Below are 22,784 nucleotides of genomic sequence, written 5' to 3' on the forward strand. Positions count from 1 at the left end.
CATTTAAATAGACATGTTTTAATTATCATCCAAACAAAATATATATTACCTGTTCAACTGTAGGAATATCTTCTGTTAGGAGTAACCAAAATAATCCTTCTGGTAATGGTTGCTCCCCATTGGGAGCTTTAGGAAGCAACTTTTTTATTTGATGGATTGTGAAATCTCGAAAACGAATTCCGTCTTCTGGATCTAAATGAGATGTTTCAGTGACCAAGCTTTTCATTCCTCTCATGCCACCATACACCTGTTATTAAAAAAAATAATAATAAAAAATAAACCAAAATATGGATTGGTACAAAAGGAAAATAATATTGATTCAACCAGAAATTTGGTTACACCAAATTGCTGGTTAGATTACATGGTAGAAATATCAATTAAATTAATAATTCAAACACATGTTGATATTAAGAAAAGCATGTATCAATACAAGCGCTAATCACAAAACCCAGCATATCACCAGGTAAAAGTAAAGTGTGACTTGCATTTACTGCCTTGCATATGTATTATATTAAAATAATATTAATATTTATAATCACAATATTAACTCATGCATTTACCAGCCCATGTTCTGAAATATCATCAAGATCAAGCCAGACTAATTAACCGATCTCCACCAAACCAGGCATGCTGGCTCCTAAGGTCCCCCCCCCCCACCCAAAGGATCGTGAACAGGTCGAAATTCACAAGATATTTCCCAGAAAAAAAAAAAGTTATTTAAAGATGATGTTATTAGAGGATGCCATTACATTCTATATATATAAATTTTGATGTTAATTAGAATTAACATGTGTCTGAATTGTTCCTGTCTGGTGACATCTGGCCAGAATTTTAAATGATCTGATAAAAGTAAAAGAATAATAATAATTTCCCTTACTGCCATTCATTTTGGCATACTACGAGGTAATTATGAATTCATAAGTACTAAATAATTGTAGGTGACTATTGTCAGGGAAATGGGGAACATATTGTGCAAAAAGGATAGATGGAACAGAACCAGGGTTCTGCCAGGGGCAAAGGTTGATGACGTTGTAGGGCAGATATCATCCTTTAAGGGCACAAAGGGTGATATTGTTGTATACGTTGGCACTAATGATATTAAGAGTAGGAGACTGGCAGAATTACTTAAGTACAAGACAATGCTGAAAAAAAGCCGTGAATTAGGGTTGAATTTGAAAATGTCTGCAATTCTACCCAGACATGACAGGAGGGAGTATATGATGAGAGCCTTATCGATCAATTCTGCACTGGAGAGATTGTGCAAGGCTCAAGGGGTAGAATTTTTCTCAGCCTGGTCTGTGTTTGTTAACAGGAGAGACTGCTTCTACAGGGATGGGATACACTTAAATAGAAAGGGTGCAAGAATTTTTTCTGATGCTATTGAGGCAGAGTTAGGTGGGTCGGAAAACTGCTAGCTTGGGGGGGATACATGGACTAATAGATTAACAGTAGCCGCTGGCAGAGGTAAAAGTGATTCTTGCACTACTTCTATTGAAATGCAATTGAGCAGCAGCCTGGAAAGCAAGGCAATGGGAATTTCCAAGACAGCTGGGAGTCATAGTGGAACAAGTAAATACATGGGCTGTGTTAGGGTAACTAAGAGTAGAAACGGGTGCATGTATACTTGCATGTACACCAATGCTAGGAGTATAGTTAATAAATTTGATGAGCTTGACATGCTAGTCAAGACATCAAAGGCAGATATTGTTGGGATATCAAAGACATGGTGTCACACAGACATAAGCAGTGCAGAACTCGAATTTGGGGAGTACAATGTGTGCAGAAAGGATAGACAGGACAGGAAGGGAGGAGGGGTTATGCTGTTAGTTAAGAAACACATAAAATCTAAGAAAGTACATCCAATTGATGTGGTTGGACATGCAATGTTGAGTCTGTTTGGTGTAATATAAGCACTCAGAAAGGAAAAATGAGAGTAGGTGTGTGTTATAGGCCTAATGAATCTGATGAGTATAATGAGCAATTATGCAGAGAAATAGAGTGGGCCAGTAAATTAGAGTGTCTTATAATGGGGAATTTTAATTTCCCGGATACTGACTGGAATTTTTGGGTTGGTCACTCACACACTAGCAAGGCTTTTGTGGATTTATTGGATGATTGTTTTTTACGGCAGCATGTTCGGGAGGCTTGTTTGTTATTTGGTTTTTAAGAGCATTAGCAACTAAGGCCATATTGCTCTGGGAATATGCGGTGGTCATTCCCTGACTTTGCCGCTCCTCCGTATTTGGTGGTGGCGGGCTCGAACCCCGGTCTAATCAAGAAGCGTGTGTTACGCACTGCTGATCCTTCCCACCCGGCTACGGAGGCGCCATTTAGGAGGCAACTAGAGGGAGTAATACTCTTGATCTGATTATCAGTAGTGATTCTTCATGCATCAAGAATCTGCAGATAAAGGAACCACTAGGTGGCAGTGATCACGGTGTGGTGACATGGGATTTACTCAAAGAGGTAACTACCATCAAGGGTAAAGGGAAGGGTTTTTGCTTTCATAAAGGTGACTACGGTGGTCTGAGACAGTATTTAAATTCTATACGGTGGAACCAACTGATGATGTTACCAACAGCAAATTCAAAATGGGAAGCATTCAAAGAATTAATCTTGGAAGCTACTAGGCTTTTCATACCAAAAAAGAAACATTGTTCAATATTTAAGCCTAAATGGATGTCAGATGAATTAATTAGACAAGTCCAATCTGTAGAGGAGTCTTTTATGTGAAACAATATCAAAAGTTTTCCTGAAATTCAAGTATATGATATCAAAATTATTTTTTGCATCCAGTTCCTTTGTAACCACATCATAGTATCCAATCAAACCGGTCAGACAAGATTTCCCTTTAAACAAACCCATGCTGTGTCTGAACTATAATTACAGTCTTGTCTAGATGATCCTGCATTACTTCTTTAACCAGTGGCTCCATTAATTTCCCTGGAACAGAAATTAAACTAACAGGTCTGTAATTACTCGTGTCACACTTTGATCCCCCCCCCCCTTTGTGAATCAGGGATACATTCACACTTCTCTGGTGCATCAGGATACCTCCTGGATCCAAGGATGCACTCATAATTATACCTAGGGGTAATTTCCTTTGCTGTCTCCCTTAATATAATTGGATTGACCCCATCCTCCCCAAGTATCTTTCTTATGTTTAACTTCTCATCCACTTCCCTCTCACTTATTACAAAATCATTTAGCTTCCTGCCAGAGTTTGATAAACTTCTGGCATTCCCCTCCTTGAATAACTCCTATAACTCCTTGTGTGTTAATGTAGATGCAAAATACTCATTCAGTTTGTCAGCTACCTGAGCAGGATTATCGACAGTCGAATCATCAATGTCAAGTGGATCAATATGATTCATCTCTTTCCTTCTGCAGTTTGCATAAGTAAAGCCTTTGCTGTTTTTTTTTGCATTCTTTGCCAAAGGTAATCTCATAATCTCCTTCGCTTGCCTAACTGCCTTTTTGACTTTATTACAGGCCTGATTATATCTACCAAGGCTTCTGTGTTGCCTGATAATTTTTATGTATTTTGTGCATTTTTCTTCTCTGTCACAAGTCTCATTGCAAAAAAAAAAAGTTCATCTCTAATCCACATAGGCCTAAACCTTGAAAGTATTTCTTAGTTGGCATGAATGGTCTAATAGCTTCCATGATTAATTCCTTGAATGCTTCCCATTTAGAATTTTCTGTTGGTAACATCATCAGTTGGTTCCATTGTATAGCATTTAAAAACTGTCTGAGACCACTGTAGTCACCTTTACGAAAGCAAAAACCCTTCCCTTTACCCCTGATGGTAGTTGCATCTTTAAGTAAATCCCACATTGGTACACTATGATCACTGCCACATAATGGTTCCTTTATCAGTAAATTCTTAATGGGAACTCTCTGGGATAGTGTTCCCCAAAACCTCTATCAAACTTCTAGACTGCATTCAAAAGAGGGCAGTCGGGTTAATTAAAGACCAGTCTCTCCACTTTGTCTCATACACATCCAGTTTCAGCAGCTTGCCTTTTTTATAGATACTTCCCTAGGCACTGTTCTTCTGAAGTCGAATTTATAATTCTCTCACTCTCTTTCAACCTCACAGAACCAACTTTTCCTCTTCTTCATTTATCTCTTCTGCTTGTGCTCTCTGGAACTATCTTCCTTAACATTTATTTCCCAAAAATTCAAGTTTAATTTCCAACTTATCATCTTGACAAGTTCACATATTCTCAGACTTCAACCCATGCATGGTACTTAGTACTATAAGTTCTAATACTTTTCATGTTTGAATTTTCATTAAAAAATAAAAAGCTCATTAAAAGTACAGTTATGCAAATTAACATATGCACTTTTTTAATATTTCTATAAATATTTATATATTATACAATGTATGGGCGCCATGCATTGTATAATAGGCAGTTACTGAATCGGGAAGATGCCCTACTTTACATATGTTAATAGTAACACATTTGGGTGTAATGCTTGTATTTTAGTTTAATTTGATTATTAGTAACACCCTTCACTTGCATGACTTTATAAGACTCCTTGGTAAACAATTCTCACAGGACTTTTCTTGACAGAGTCCAAATCTACTTTCTTGCATTATCTTCAATTAGAACTTTAATACTATTTCTTAAAGTTACTCTAGAACAGTGCTTTTCAATCTTTTTAACTAATGGAATGTACTGGAATGAGTACATTCTGGTACATTCCATTTTCCCCAACTCTTCATGCAGAATTTGATAAATCATCTCCTTATTCATATCCAACTCATCAGCCATCATTCTGAGGTCAAACAACACTATGACACCACAATTTCCCAAAATTTTGTAACTTTCTTCTCATTTCGAGAGGTTGTGAATGCCCACTTCTTAGGTCATCGTGTTGCAGATTTTCCCAGTTTAAAGCAAAATGATATTCATTCATTGTTCCACTTCAAAGTCATGACATAGAATGTTAATGCTACTAACAAAACTGGTTGTTACTTGCAACCTCTCAGCCTACTGGACAATCTCTGTACCACCATCTGTTGGATGAAGTTTGAACTAAAACATACACTTCCATTTATTTTCAAGCTCATCGAACATGACTGCAACAGCATTAATCTGGGGGGAAATTTACTGCTGTACCTCGTACATGAAGCATTTTATAGTACAACAACATTTAATGTTTTTTATTTAACAGTACAGGCACTCCCCGGCTTACGAAATTCAACTTTACATAAGTTTTTGCCGGCCAGTGCAAACTTAAAAAAATCGTGAAAACGTATTTTGCATCCCGTAGGAATAAATGGAGGTACACATATTGTGAACCCAATAACACATTGTTTTTTTTTGGTAATTCATTCCAAGACCTCGGAAGTTGAAATTTTTGCTATATAACTAAGGCTTTTTTATTTCCCTAAAAGGTAATTTTTATAATGGAAATTGCACTGCACTTTCATCGTCATCATATGTTCCATTATAAGAATCAATTTTGAATGCCTTTGTGATATTTTTCTAAAACACATTCTGGGGGTCACGACCATAAAACAATAAAAACAATTTGCACTTTCCGGTTTATTGGGCTTTTCTGTTAGTACAATCTATTATAAACGGGTAGTAAACTCGATCTTATTGCATTTGCAATAATACCAATAACTGGAATTGTGTGGGTTTTTGCATTACGGTATTATGGTGAAATGTGTTCCCCTTCAGTGAAATCTTCAGTCATATAAAAAACATAAATAAATTTTCGGAATCTTCTCTTCATTCCTATTTACTTATTACAATGGTGAAGGGAAACCAACGGAAAGTGCAAGTGCTGGCAGTGCTATGAAATGAAACAAAATTGATTTAGAAATGAAGATGATTAAGAAGTACGAAGCAGGACAAAGTTTGTCATCTATTCCATGGGAATTAGGTCTTGCTGCTTCGACAGAGAATACTATTTTAAAGGACAGTGGGCATATAAGAAGAACATATTAAAGGATTAACACATTTAAGATCAACAGTGATCACAAAACAGCTTTCAGGTGCTATATCAGAGATGGAAAAGCTATTAATAATATGGATGGAAAATCAGAAGCAGAAGCAAGTGCCCCTAAGTCTAATCAAACATATTAACGATAAGTACAGAGATTAAAGATAAGCACAAAGATATTAGGGATAAGTACTGCGATCTCCAAGCCAAGTTCCTAGCAAGCAATGGGTGGTTTAATAGGTTCAAGCATCGCACTGGTTTCCAAAACATTAACATATGCAGTGAAGTCGCCAGTGCCGATTCTGAAGCTGCAGAGAAATTTTGCGACGTGTTGGAAAAAACCTCTTCTAAATCTTCACAGCCTTCAACCTCTGCAGCGGCATACTTATCAGCTGGAGAGTTAATTCTGGCAATGATGCTCGAAAGGTAAAACTTGCTTACGTTATGCCTGTCTCCTCTATCTTTCTGTAATTTTATAATTTTGAAATTTTGTACACTTTTGCAATTTTTCCTGTGCATGAGATAAAAAAATTTAATAAATAATTCTATTTACACGTTCGTGGAACATTTCTTTTTTGCTACAATCAAATGCAGTGCACATAGATGCAAGTGCTCCATAAGCATTTAGAGAAATTCCAACTTACATAAAATTCGACTTACGTAGAATTCCGAGGAACACAACCCTTAAGTTGGGGAGTGGCTGTATAGCACTTTTTCATAACATTCCAGAAACTTTGGTGAATATATGTATTTCTTTCAGGTTTAACAAGCAATTGGATTTGACATATAGGTTTTTCCCTATATAAGAGGATCTCACAATTATACTGTACTTATTAGAAAAATAAACACACAAGTGTAATAAACCTTATTAACACATTTAATTAACACATTTAATTAAATGTGTTAATCCTTTTTAATTAAAGGATTAACACATTTAATTAAAGGATTAAATGTGTTAATCCTTTAATATGTTCTTCTTATATGCCCACTGTCCTTTAAAATAGTATTCTCTGTCGAAGCAGCAAGACCTAATTCCCATGGAATAGATGACAAACTTTGTCCTGCTTCGTACTTCTTAATCATCTTCATTTCTAAATCAATTTTGTAGTGAATTTTACATTACAATAAACTGTAATGTAAAATTCACTACAGAACTGCCAGTGTATATACACAATAATTTGTTCATAGTAGTGAACTACAACAGTAGTATAAAATGCATCAATTTAATTGTATCTCATATAGTGACTACCTTCACAATGAGTTACCACGATACTGCACTACCTCAAATAACTAATGCTTCACCAATGGAGAAGACTATTGTTACTTATTCTCGGAGGACACCACCACCCAGATGGCACCCGTTTCAAGGCTTACTGGCCTATCCTCAGTGGGTGGGTGGGTAGGTACCCTGGTGTTGCCATGCCAACCCCATTGTGAAGTGTAATTCCACAATATGAGAGATGCCAAATGGTGTACATCGTAATAGTACTATTACTATGACATCTCTCATATTGTGGAATTACACTTCACAATGGGGTTGGCTTGACTGCAACACCAAGGTATACCCACCCACTGAGGATAGGCCAATAAGTCTCGAAGTGGTGCCATCTGGGTGGTGGCGTCCTCCGAGTTGTTGTTGTTATTTGGTTTTTAGGAGCATTAGCAACTAAGGCCATATTGCTCCGGTGAGGTGGTCATTCCCTGACCTTTCCGCATGCTCCGTATTTGGTGGTGACGGGCTCGAACCCCGATCTAATCAAGAAGCGTGTGCTATGCACTGCTGCTCCTTCCCACCTGGCTACGGAGGCGCCTGGCGTCCTCCGAGAATAAGAAACAATAGTCTTCTCCATTGGTGAAGCAATATTCAAGGTAGTGCAATATCATGGTAGCGCATTGTGAAGGTAGTCCCAATATGAGATACAAATAAATCGATGCCTTTTACACTACTACAAACAAAATATTGTGTATATACACTGGAAGTTCTGTAGTGTATTTACTTACAAAAATGAGGTATATATCAATATGAAGTATGGCATCTATAAACAGTCACAAAAATGGCTAAACAGCATAGTAGAGAATAAAAAAAGGTGGCAAATGATGTCTTAGTGAATGACAAGACATGATTCTTGCACTTGTATTGCAAGTTGAGCAACAGAGGTAGGGGCCAAGAGGGCAGAAATCAATAAATTTTCCCATTATATCCCAAATGTGTTCAATGGGCAACAGTTTGGGACATACTGCAAATCAAGCATGTCCATAACCAGTGTCGAGATATAAGAGCTGTATGGGTGGGCAATGTCCTGCGGGAAAATAGCATCTGGGACAAACCGAATTGTCTCATACAGCAAAATATCATGCACCAAATTGTCTCATACACCAAACTGCCATATGATGAATTGTCTTACACCCAATTGACACGATCCCAATTTAACACATTATCTTGATTTCTTCATGTTTGTAATACTTTTAAAAAAAGTACAAATCTTCATATAAAACATGTACTGGGGTTTTTAAAGGAAAAAAAGTGATATGGTATTCAAATTAATTTGGTACATGATACAATTTTTCCTTCGGCTAATAAAGTTCATAAAATTTATATTATATAATGGAATGAGCTAAAATTACACATGCATAATACTTACTTGATCCACAGTAATTTCACCAATCACCTTGCTGCCATATAACTCCCTAAATTCTTTTACTCGTTTTTGCTGTTCAATTATACATTTTGCTAGTACTGATTTCAAGTCCTATAAGTAAAAATAAAATAATAAACTATTTACAGTATTATTATTTATAAACAATAATTTATCATATTTTATAATACAATAAATTATTATTAAAATAATAATTATTTATTATTTCCTAATACAGTGAAACATAACAATAATAATAATAATAACAAGGAAATACCAGTTGATCAAAGAAAGTGTACCATACTACAAGTACGAAACCGGCATTACTACAGACTCCACACCATAATAATGGATAAGACAATCCCGCACAACAGACCAGACATAACCCCTGTGGACAAGAAGGAAAAGGCTACCTATCTAATTGACATAGTGGTGCCAAACACTGGGAACCTGCAGAAAATCCATGGGGAAAAAAATCAGGAAGTACACAAACCTGAGACAGGAAATCAAAGAGATATGGCAAATTCAACAGGTAACGACCATCCCGATCATCATTTCAACCACCAGTATGGTGCCGAAGACCCTACATAACAGCCTAGCAGCAATAGGCCTCCAAGCAAACACCTACAACAAGGAACTCCAGAAAGTCGCAATCCTGAACAAATGAGGATAGTCAGAGAGTTCCTCGACCAACAGTAACAATAGACATAACAACCACCACTGTGTAATGGGAAGCAATACCCGTCACGAGGTGGAACCCCCAATTAGGGAGAAATAATTTAAGAGTAATAATAATAATAATAACAACAGACGAGGAAACAGACAAGGTCATGATATCCAGAACAGAGGACAAGTGGAAGGCACTAACAGAATTCGAAGGAATGGACCGCACAAAGACTCACATGATACCGAAGCAGAGGCTGAATAGAACCTTGTTTGTTTGTCTGTTTGTTATTTGGTTTTTAGGAGCATTAGCAACTAAGGCCATATTGCTCCGGGGATATGCGGTGGTCATTCCCTGACCTTTCCGCATCCTCCGTATTTGGTGGTCATGGGCTTGAACCCATTCTAACCAAGAAACGTGTGCTATTCACTGCTGCTCCTGCCCACCTGGCTACGGAGGCACCATAGAACCTTGTGGAGAGTCACAGACCACCTGAATCAGCAGCAATGGTGCAACACTGGAGGCCATCCACACAGCTGTGTATTGTGCTGCGGTAGCAGCCACGAGGATTAATGGAAGAGAAACGAGAGACCAGCAGCAGAAGAAACCACCAGGTTGGGAAAGAATACTTCAGCAGAAGATAGAAGAATTAAGAGTCAAAATAGGCCAATTGGCCCAGTACCAATGGGACAATAGGAGTAAGAAATTAATTAGAAAAGTGAAGAGAATCCTCAAGAGACATAGCATTCACAGCAAACATGAGACAAAAAAATCAGAGAATAGGAGAGTACTTGGACACATTGAAGCAGAACCTCCTTACACTCAGCAAGAGACTACACCAATACAAAGAGAGTTCCTGGAGGAAAATAAACAACCAAATCTTCGATGAGGACCAAAGAGGTTTCTACAGGAATCTCGGAGAAGATGGGAAAGAAGGGAACGGACCACCCAAGAAGAAGGTGATTGAGGAGTTCTGGGGAAATATATGGAGCAGGGAAGTAAGATATAACAGCCAAGCCACCTGGATAGAACTAGAATGAAGAAAACCAAGGACATACAAGAAATAAGAGGGTGGGAGATTTGGGAAGAAGAAGTAAAACAGACAATCAAGAACTCTCGCAACTGGTGAACTCCAGGAATAGATAACATCCACAACTACTGGTACAAGAAGCTCACTTGCACACACAAACACCTGGCAGAGCAGTTCACCCGAATGATAAGGCACCCAGAGACAATCCCGAGGTTTCTCACTTAAGAAATCACATATCTGAAGCCTAAAGATGAAGATACAAGAAACCCATCGAAATATTAGGCCAATCACCTGCCTCCCACCAATGTACAAGATCCTCACCAGCTGCATAACCAGGAAGATATCAGACCAATTGGAGAGCCAGAACATAATGGCCGAACAGCAGAAAGGATGCAAGTAGCAATTAACCATAGATGCTGCGGTTATGGAGCAAGCCTACAAGAAGCACCGCAACATGTACACAGCCTACATTGATTACTGCCAGGCCTTTGACTCCATGCCTCATAGCTGGCTAATAGAGGTGCTGAACATCTACATAGTCAATCTGATAGTGACAAACTTCCTAGGAGAAATGATGGCGAAATGGAGTACCACCATTAAGGTCGAAAACATCACAACCAGGCCAATCCCAATCAGGAGAGGAATCTTTCAGGGAGATTCCCTGAGCCCACTGTGGTTCTGTCTAGCACTTAACCCACTGTCTACCATGCTCAACAGTAGCAAGTATGGATATAACCTCAAAGAAGGAAAGAAGAACCTGTACACTCTCACCCACCTGATGTACATGGATGACATAAAGCTCTACGCGGGAACTGAGAAGCACCTTCAGCAACTACTCCAGATCACCAAAGATTTTTTTTTGTTGTTATTTGGTATTTTTAGGAGCATTAGCAACTAAGGCCATATTGCTCCAGGGATATGCAGTGGTCATTCCCTGACCTTTCCGCATCCTCCGTATTTGGTGGTCACGGGCTCGAACCCCGGTCTAATCAAGAAGCATGTGATACACAATGCTGCTCCTGCCCACCTGGCTAGAGAAGTGCCGATCACCGAAGAACTGAGCAATGATATTAGGATGGAATTTGGTCTAGACAAATACAAGACCTGCTGACTGCGTCCGGGAAAATTAATCAACCAAAACTACCAACTACAGAGTGGTAAAGAGATCGAAGCCATGGCAAAGGGAGAGGCCTACAAATCCTTGGGCATGACACAGGCTCAGCAGTTACAGCACAAGGAAATTAAGGCCTGCAAGACCGAAAAATACCATCAGAGACTCAGCAGCCTGCTGAAAGCAAAGCTGAATGGAGGGAACACAGTTAAAGGCATAAACACTTATGCAGTCAAAGTGCTAACATACTCCTTTGGGGTCATAGATTGGACTAACACCGAGCTGGAGGATATCATGAGAAAGACAAGAGCTACCAACGCCACCTGAAATCTGCCATGCAGAGACTGACAATTGCCCGGGAAGAAGGAAGGGGGCCTGATAGACCTCATTGAGAACAGAAGACAGAAATAGTTAACCTGAAGGATTACTTCCAGAAACACACAGCAGCACTCCACCAGGCCAAAAGGAAGATAGACAAGCGGTACACCTCACTCAACCTCACTTAGGTTGAGTGGGGTATACCGCATGTACAAACAAAGGAGGTACAAACGAAGCTAGAAAGATGGGCAGAGAAGACTCTCCATAGCAGACACTACAACTATCTCTATCAAGATCACATAGATAAAATTGCTTCCAATGCATGGCTCATGAGTGGGACGCTCTTCCCTGAGACTGAAGGATTCATGCTCACCATCCAAGACCAGGTAATCAACACCAGGAACTATAAAAATACATCATCAAGGAGCCCGGAGTGTCTGATGACACATGTCGACGATGCCACCTGGCCTCAGAAACGATCCAACACATCACTGCAGGATACAAGGTGATCACCCAGACTGAGTACACTCATAGACACGACCAGGTAGCCAGGATAATACATCAGAAGCTAGCAAGGAAATACCAGTTGGTTGAAGAAAGTGTACCATACTACAAGTATGAACCCAGGCATTACTAGAGACCCCCAACCCACAAGTTGTACTGGGACCATGCCATAATAACGGATAGGAAATCCCGCACATAACCCTTGTAGACAAGAAGGAAAAGGCTACCTATCTGATTGGCATAGCGGTACCCAACACTGGCAACCTGCAGAAAACCCATGGGGAAAAAATCAGGAAGTATATAAACCTAAGATAGGAGATCAAACAGATGTGGCATATGCAACAAGTAACAACCACCCCGATCATCGTGTCAATCACAGGTATGGTGCCAAAGACCCTACATAACAGCCTAGCAGCATTATAGTATTTTCACTGTATTATTATTATATTATTTCTCCTTGATTGGGGTTCCACACCCTGTGTACTTGGTAGCAATACCCATCACGAGGTGGAACCCCCAATCAGGGAGAAATAATATAATAATAATACAGTGAAAATACTATACAGTTAACTGAATAATAATACAGTGAACCATATGTATACAAATATATAATAAAATGTGTCAGTATAAAAAATAAAATAAACATTTAAAATTTTTAATTTTGAATTGGAGAAAAAGTTAAACTTTTTTTATCTGAAGAAAGTGAAAATATCATATCACTTGCATTGTTTTTTTTTTTTTTTTTTGATTTGGTAGTTGTTGGCGCATCGGCTTCTGTGGCCATATTGCACCTCCCAAGGTTTTTGCAGTACTTTGATCCAAGCCCGAGGCGGGAATCGAACCCGCGACCTTTGGGTTGCCGGGCAGGTACTTTACCCACTTGCATTGTAAATGACTGCATACTTGACATAAAAGCCCATATTTATCACATAATCTATTAGACAATTTTGTTCAAGGTGGCTTTGTTACAGATTTGTATTTTAAAATTTAATGATCATTAACTGCAATTTTTTTTTTTTTTTTTTTTTTTTACTATTATGGAAAAAGACAGTTAAACTACAGAAGTTGAATATTTTCAAACATGTCTGTTTCAAAATCTCATTTACTAAAGTGCAATATAATTAGTACTTTTGTCTCATGACACCACTCTCCTGTGTTAGATGGGTAACTCAGGTTTCTTCTTCTTCAAGAGGAGTGTTTCCATTTACAATGGGTTTCCTCAGCCTACAAGTTATTTTTTGGTAGGAATTTTTTCCCGCCATAAAGTGAGGTTCAAGGTGTCTTGGTCAGTTAAACCTCGGGCTGTCATGCTCCCGTACTCCATCGATCCATGTCCTCCTAGGTCTTCCTCTTCTCCTTTTCCTTGGAAGTATCCATTCCAGGTTAGCCTTTGGATATCTGGTTTCCTGCATCTGTTTTACATGTCCATACCATTTTAAACACTTTTCTTTGATAGTATCAATAATATTCTTTTTCACTTCCATTTTTTCTCTTATATCTTCGTTCCATTTTTTTAGAAGTTCTTGCTGAGCATCTCCAAAAATCCATTTCTGTGGAGAGCAATTTGTTTTCCCCTCGCCTATTCAATGACCAGGTTTCCGCTCCATACAATAAAATACTTTGTACAATCATTTGAAATATGTTTCTTTGTTGTATTTAGAATATTTCGTCTCCACAGAACAGAATTTAACATGCCGATAGCATTTCTGCCATCTGCAATTCTCTTATTGATCTCTGCTTGGGATGATCCATCACTTTGTAAGATTGATCCCAAATATTTGAATTTATTGACTTGTTTGATTTCAAAAACCTCCAATATTTAGAATGTGTCCTGATCCTGAAGACAACATTTCAGTCTTGCTAAATTTGATTTTTAGACCCCATTGTTTATATTTCTCAAACAATTTAAGACATTCATAGTCTGCATCTTCCAAGTCTTGTACTATCACCATCTGATCGTCTGCAAAAAAGTAAATTGTGAATATAGATGTTCTTATTGATCAGCAATCCCATTTTATTGCATTTTTTTGACCGGAATCTTAGGCAGATTTGGATATAAATTTTGAAAGTGTTGGTAACATGCAACAGCCTTGTAATAAGCCTTTTGAAGTGTGGAATTCAGGTGACAAAGCTGATCCCATTTTAATTCTGCATCTATTATTCCTGTAAATTATCTTAATAATATTAATCAACTGTCCACCAATATTTGCCTCTTTCAGTGCTTCCCATAAGAGTTTTCCTGGAACACTGTCATATGCCTTTTCAAGGCCAATGAAAATCATAAAGATTTCTTTTCCTTTCAATTGACATTTTCAAGGATCTGTCATACTGTTGAGATATCCCAGGGGCTCACATCTGGTATGGGCTTGGCACACTCAGGGTCCTGAGCTGAATATCATTATTCTTCTCTTTCTTGGTGATTCCCTTCTACTTTTGTCTCTCTCTCTCTCTCTCTCTCTCTCTCTCTCTCTCTCTCTCAGGATAACTCAATTTTTTTTGGCTGGTGCAGCATAAGCCTTAGGCTTCCTTGCACTATATGGCTAATAATAATAATAATAGCTCTATGCAGGAATGGAGAAGCACCTTCAGCAACTACTCCAGATCACCAAAGAATTTGGCAATGATATTAGGATGGAATTTGGTCTAAACACATGCAAGACCCATGTATTGCGTCAGGGAAAATTAGTCAACTGAAACTACCAGCTGCAGAGTAGTAAAGAGATTGAAGCCATGGCAGAGGAAGAGATCTACAAATACTTGGGGATGATGCAGGTTCAGCAGTTACAGCACAAGGAAATTAAGGCCTGCCTGACCGAAAAATACCATCAGAGACTCAGAAGCCTGCTGAAAGCAAAACTGAACAGAGGGAACGCAGTTAAAGCCATAAACACCTATGCAGTCTCAGTGTTAACATATTCCTTCAGGGTCGTAGGTTGGAGTAACACCGAGCTGGAGGATATCATGAGAAAAGACAAGGACAATGATGACTAAGAGCCACCAACACCACCCGAAATCTGCTGTGGAGAGACTGACAATTGACAGGAAGAAGGAGGAAATGTTGTTGTTGTTGTTGTTGTTGGGTTTTTAGGAGCATTAGCAACTAAGGCCATATTGCTCCGAGGATATGTGATGGTCATTCCCTGACCTTTCTGCATTCTGTGGTCACGGGCTTGAACCCCGGTCTAATCAAGAAGCGTGAGAGCTACGAACTGCTACTCCTGCCCACCTGGGTACGGAGGCACCAGAAGAAGGACGAAGGGGCCTGATAGACTTCATTGAGCAACGGAAGACAGCGATAATTAACCTGAAGGATTACTTCCAGAAACACACAGCAGCACTCCACCAGGCCATAAGGAAGATAGACAAGCAGTATACCCCACTCAACCTAAGCGAGGAGTCCCCACCCAACCAGGAGGTACAAACGAAGCTAGAAAGATGGGCAGAGAAGACACTCCACGGCAGACACTACAATGATCTCCATCAAGATCACATAGATAAAATTGCTTCCAATGCATGGCTCATGAGCAGGACGCTCTTCCCCGAGACTGAAGGATTCATGCTCGCCATCCAAGACCAGGTAATCAACACCAGGAACTATAGAAAATACATTGCCAAGGAGCCCAGAGTGTCCAATGACACATGTCGATGATGCCACCTGGCCTCAGAAACAATCCAACATATCACTGCGTGATGCAAGGTGATTACCCAGACTGAGTACACTCATACACATGACTAGGTAGCCAGGAAAATACATCAGAAGCTAGCAAGGAAATACCAGTTGGTCGAAGAAAGTGTACCGTACTACAAATACAAACCCCAGGCAATAGTAGAAACCCCAACCCACTAGCTGTAGTTTCTAGTTCTAGAAACCCCAACCCACAAGCTGTACTGGGACTGTGCCATAATAACGGACAAAACAATCCCGCACAACAGACTGGACATAACCCTTGTGGACATGAAGAAAAAGGATACCTATCTGATTGACATAGTGGTACCCAACACTGGCAACCTGTAGAAAACCCATGGGGGAAAATCAGGAAGTACACGAACCTAAGACAGGAGATCAAACAGATATGGCATATGCAACAAGTAACGACCATCCCGATCGTCATGTCAACCACAGGTATGGTGCCAATGACCCTACATAACAACCTAGCTGCAATAGGACTCCCAGAAAACACCTACAAGGAACTGCAGAAAGTCGCAATCCTGAACACCTGTAGGATAGTCAGAGAGTTCCTCGACCAACAGTAACACCAGACATAACAACAACCACCCTGTGTACTTGGTAGCAATACCCGTCACGAGGTGGAACCCCCAATCAAGAAGAAATGATATATAATAATAATAATATGGTCTACACATGACCTCCTGGCTGATAAACCACTTTGTTCTTCTGACACCATTTTCCAAGAATCTTTAACAGTGGGTTCAGGATGCATATTCCTCTGTAATTTGAACAGCTTTTCTGATCGCCCTTATAAATTGATGTAATATATCCTGTTGTTGTTTCTTTCAGCATTTCTTCTCTCAGTATACTATTTAACAGTTTTTGTATCAAAACAGCCACTCCTCTTCCTCTGTATTTCAGAAGTTCCACATAAACTCCTTCAAGTCCAGGTGATTTGCCATTCCTTCCCTTCTTTAGTAAGGGTTCCACTTCCCTAACAGAGACTTTTAAGCCCAAGTCTTCCACATCGAAATCCTCCACCACCTTGAACTCGACCCAGTCTTCTTTTAAAAATCCTTCATAGTACTTCATCCAATCTTTCAAAGGTATTAATTGCAAACCAGCGTTGTGTTTATAATGTTTTCTCAAGTCTTTAAGGACCTTCCACGATTCTGCTGATTGCTTGAAGCAAAATTTGCAATCAATAGTCGTGCATTTCCTTTCCCATTCTTCATATTTCGCTTCTACTACCAACCAATTAGCTATTTTCTTCTTTTCAACATAAATGTTCCTATATGCATCATTCCTTTCACCCAGCCATTTATGATATGCAAGTTTATTTTCCTCTTCAGCATCTCTTACTTTCTCTGTAATCCAGGTCTTTTTTGGTCCTTGGCTCTTCTTTTTACCTATGATTTCATGAGCTATTTTTTTTACAATATTTTTTAAATATTCGTAAATTTCTTCAGTTTTACCTTCTATCTCTATGTTAATTGCAGCATCTAATCTCCGGGTGAAGTTGTTTCTAATGCTGTCATCCTGAAGTAGTTCAACATTAAATTGATCCACTTGTAGCATTTCTCCTTCCCTGCATAGTTGGTTGTCCACTCTTATTTTCTTAAACCAGTTCCACCTCAGTGTCATTTTAACAAGAAAATGGTCATATCCACATTTGGCTCCTCTTTCTTATTATCCTTTTGGGGCCCTGGTAGTCATGTTAGCAAGAGTGCAAGGCTGTATTGAGTGGAGTGTGTGTGGGGTTGGAGACCAGCTGTCGGTAGTCGTGGATTTCCTCCTCAGTATATTGAGTTAGTCAGTCTCAATGCTGGATGCAATTAGCAAGTCAAATCCGAGGATCCAGACTAGGAATGCATTCAAAATAAATAAATAATTATCCTTTTCATATAAAAATAAAACAAAACAAATTAATGTATAGAAACCATTACACAAAATCTTCTGTGTTGTAAGAAGAGATAACATGAAATATACTATATTATTTATGAAATAAAAAACATTTTTGTGTTAAAAATTAATTAATTTATTGAATGCTACAAAATTAATTAGTTTATTAAATGCTTAAAGATTTATTAAATATTGTTTATATCATCAAATCTCAGCACTATGAAGTTAATCTTGGGTATTAAGTCCGTAGCCAAGTGGTCAGGAGCGGGAGTGCAGTAGTACATGCTCTTTGAGTAGACCGGGGTTCAAGCCCCTGACTGCTGAATATGGTCGATCTGCCAACCCACACTGGACCAGCGTGGCAGATTATGGTCCATTTCCCTCAGCATGAATTGTTGAGGAGGCTTCCATCCTGCAGTGGGTTGATAATGGCTGCACTTTACCTTTTTTATTATTAAAGGCCTGTGATAGTTTCAAAATAGAATCAGAAACATCTGAAAGTTAATTAGTTTTAAGTATTCGAATGTACTGGCTGTTAGCTTTTAAATTTATCAGCATTTAGCAATCAATACACTAATTAATTTTTATTGAAAATATGGCATAAAGTGTTTTCCATTTTACGAATAACTTAATAATTATTTTGTGCCAATAAATTAAATACATTAGAGTTCCAATTATTCAAGTAAGGGTATGCAATAACCTTGAATAATTGAATATAGTGACGCCTACACTGTAAAATTGCATCCTCTGTCAAGTAGTGGATCTTTATCGGTCCCATGCTACATCTTATTTATAAGAAGTATTTAGCATGGGACCGATACCCTATATTAAGCAATGAGCCGTTTAATATAAACTACAAGGAGTGCAATTAATCACACAAATGCTAATCTTGCCTGTATTAAGCAAGCATTTTAACTGTAGGCAAATTTAATTGCACACTTTTTTTAAGACTACTATTTTTACACTAGTCAACTAAATAAAGCTTTAATGGCAAATGCAATGTTACTATAGTTTTAAAAATTAACACATCATGAAAATATTAAACACCAATTCTGTATGTACTAAAAGACAAACTTTAAAAAACTTCAATTTCTTTTAGCAAATTCTTCATCTAAATTCATTTTTATATGGTGAAACCAGTTTATGGTAGTTATTATAAACAAACAATAAGGAAAGACTCCATTACATAATCAAAGCTTCACAGTATGCATACATGTAACAACAATCAAAACAATATTATGTGATCGCCTTTGCATGCAGAGGTTTTGTTTTCCATAAGCTTTTTCATGAAAGTAAATGATTTTGTTGTACTTGCCACTTCTTCAACAGTTTACTGTGCAATACTGTTAAAAATATAGCAATGTAAAGTTCTAATTAAAAAAAAATTTGAATTTGAATTCAGAAATTAAAAAAAAAAAAAAAAATCAAAAGAAATAACCGAATTAAAAAGCAAAAGTAAAGTAACTAGTAAAAAAGAGGCATTACAGTGTGTAAAAATTTTAAACAAACTTAACTGTATGAAAGCTATGGCAAAATGGTTTTTATTTCGGAACGCAAATTTTGAAGAATCACTGTTAAATGATATAAAGGAAAGCACTATCCAAACTAAAATCAATTTTTTTTTTGCAAGAAATAATTTAATATTTTAAATAGTTCTTTATTTTATACTGAGATTTTCATTTAATAAAATTTTTGAGTCTGAATTTTTATTAAATTCTTTAATAAAATTTATTAAATACAACCTATCTTATGCATTGCAGTTTTGCTGGTCCCTTGAGGTGATGCATTATGCAGGTTTCAGTGTTCTTGGTTAGTCTAGAATATTCAGTTTGTAACCTTAATTTTTGCTTAAAGTCAGAAGTTGACAAAAATTTAGGAATATCAAAAAAAAATCAGTAATGTGGAATAGTAAATAAGACAAATTAGTTATGAAATCCATATAAACAGATATAAAACTAGTGTAAACACTTATTTTATAAATGATATTTATGTAAATTAACAAAACCTAATGTATACTTATATGAGTTGCAAAAATACAATACAGCAATAAATATTCAGTTAACAGCAGTATTTTTATTTACTTTCTGTAATATCTTGATTATTAAATAAATAAATACATTTAAAACATAATTGAATATAAGTCATATCAAATAATATCAAATTTGATTAAATAAATTAAATTTCATTTATTTAATTAAGTAATTAAATAAAATAAATAAGTTATTATTAAATATTCAGTCATATAACTATTACACGTGCTATGAAATAAATATGAATACACTGATGTTACTAAATTTGTTACAAATCTTTTTATTTCTCTCTCTCTCTCACTCAGTACTATGCCTTGGTAATGACCTCCAGACTGAAGATATTAAAAGACTTAGCTGTCCTTGTTTATCTTATCAGGTCATTTCCCTACTCCAGACCTTACCATCTACCAAGTGAAACTGATAAAAGTATTTATAGAATAGATAAGAATGCAGTAAATTTTCAGATGTAAAAAAAAAAAAAAGAAAAAGAAAACTTTTTTCAACTGCAGCTTTCAAGTTGTAAATAAATTGAATAAAATCATTTTTATTATAAAAAAATGTAAAAGGGTAATTATAATGAATAACAATTTTAATAATATATTATTAATAATTTATCAATGGCATTAATACTTCCCATCATATATTAAAAATAATAAATTTCAGCTATTAGCTCCATATTTCTATAATTGGGATGGAGAAAACTATATATATATAATACACATTAAATATTTTTTTAAATTTAAATACAAATTATATATAGGGGCATAGATATTATGGTGCACAAATTCTCAAAATGTAAGGGCCTGTTAAGATGGGAGCCCACAGGTCTTTAACAATGAAATGTTTTTTATATATATTGCAGAAAGAAAACTATATCAAATAATGATATTATTACATAACAGTAGAGAAAGCACCACACATTATTTCTTATGTTTCCAGTAATAGTAGCTAGACAGACTGGTTACTGAACCAGATTGGCTATTAAATATAAAAAAGCTGCCAAAATGGGCAGGATTATTAAATTGCTCATTTTGATGTGCCAACTTTTTTAAGTTTTTTTTAATTTAGGTTTGCTGAATTTTTCTTAAAATGTGCACTATAAATAATATTTTGACGTGTAAGGCAGTGGTGTTTCATATTAATAAAAACAGAGAGGGAGGCCATTCAGTAGTCTTGGCATAGGGCCCAAAAGTTTTAGCTATGTTGATTATATATTAGTAAATTAATAAGAGGAGTTTACCTCAATATAGTACGTGGAACACTTCCGTATGATACCCTCCAGAAATTAAAACGGAAAAAACGAAAAAATCGACAACTTACCGGTACATTAAAGTAAAATATAAATAATTAAAGTAAAATATAAATAATTAAAGTAAAATATAAATAATTAAATAATCAATTTAACACAATTCAAAATCAATTTGATTATATATATATATATATATATATATATATAAAAATTAATTTTTCACCTGAAATTGAATGCAATTAATAATAACAGAGAAAAACAGCTTTTGCTATAACTAAGATACATCTTCCATAAAAATCACAACCTGACAGCTAGAAAAAGAAAACTCTTAGGGACTCATATCTGGTAAGTATGGGCTTGGCATCCAGAGTCCTGAGCTGGATATCATCATTCTTCTCTTTCTTGGTGATTCCCTTCTGCTTTTCTCTCTCTCTCTCTCTCTCTCTCTGGGTAACTCAGAATTTTTTTTTTTTTTTTTTGGCTGGTGCAACATAAGCCTCAGCTTCCTTGCACCATATGGCTGATAATAATAATAATAATCATAATAATAACAATAAGCTATGAATTTAAATTAATCATCAATTTAATAGAAAAATAAAAAGTGATAGGTATCAAAGGGCAATTACAAAAGTCTAACCTAAATGATAACTATTTTCTCACAGAATTATTTAATTTATATATATAAATTATTTATACTATTATTATTTTTTTTTTGTCCTCGCCTTTTCCCATTATTATATGAGGTCAGTGTTTTTTTTTTTCTTTTTTCTTTTTTTTTTTTTTATTGTTTTGGCATGCAATTTTTACGGTCGGATGCCCTTCCTGACGCCAACACTCACCCTTTATCCGGGCTGGGAATATGCGGTGGTCCTTCCCTGACCTGCCGCATCCTCCGTACGGGCTTGAACCCCGGTCTAATTAAGAAGCGTGTGCTATGCACTACTGCTCCTGCCCACCTGGCTACAGAGGCGCATAAATTATTTATATCGTTAGAATTATTTAATTTATATATATGAATTATTTATATTATTAGAATTATTTAATTTATATCATTAGGATTATTTAATTTATATTATTTATATCATTAGAATTATTTAATTTATATCATTGGGATTATTTAATTTATATTATTTATATCATTAGAATTATTTAATTTATATCATTGGGATTATTTAATTTATATTATTTATATCATTAGAATTATTTAATTTATATTATTTATATCATTAGAATTATTTAATTTATATTGTTAAGTTTAACTATATGATATGTGCACAGATGCACTAAAAGAATTTCATATAAGGTCTAACAAGTTATAACCAAAGAAATGAATATACAATATTCAAGAACCTCATTTGAGAGCAGATTGCAAGATATATATAACTATTGCAACCTGCTCTCCTGTTATGTGCTCACTGGTCTGAATCAACTACCATCCTTTGTCTAAGGTTTCTCATAATCTGCCTTCGCTTGCCTAACCTCCTTTGTGACTTGATTACAGACTAGCTTATATCTACCATAGGCTTCTGTGTTGCCTGATAATTTATATGCATCCCATGCATTTTTCTTCTCTGCATGAGTCTCATTAGTTTGTCTGACATCCACTTAGGCCTAAACCTTGAACAGTATTTCTTAGTTGGTATGAAAAACCTAGTAGCCTCCAAGATTAATTCCTTGAATGCTTCCCATTTGGAATTTGCTGTTGGTAA

At 36.6% G+C, this 22,784-nt stretch overlaps 1 protein-coding gene across 1 annotated transcript in view; it reads right to left on the reverse strand.

The window, feature by feature from the left end:
- The window catches only part of LOC150090961 (putative citrate synthase 2, mitochondrial), a 162,850-nt gene that overhangs the window by 75,959 nt on the left and 64,107 nt on the right, over positions 1–22,784 (reverse strand). Inside the window, exons 3-4 of the mRNA XM_090380863.1 lie at positions 8,604–8,711; positions 50–247 (exon numbers count right to left, since the gene is read on the reverse strand). Coding sequence (XP_090236989.1) covers positions 50–247; positions 8,604–8,711 — 306 coding nt within the window. The remainder of the gene's footprint in view (positions 1–49; positions 248–8,603; positions 8,712–22,784) is intronic.

The sequence above is a fragment of the Mastigoproctus giganteus genome, chromosome 1 (genome assembly GCF_048544385.1).
Source record: "Mastigoproctus giganteus isolate SK-2022 chromosome 1, ASM4854438v1, whole genome shotgun sequence".
NCBI classification, from domain to species: Eukaryota; Metazoa; Arthropoda; class Arachnida; order Uropygi; family Thelyphonidae; genus Mastigoproctus; species Mastigoproctus giganteus.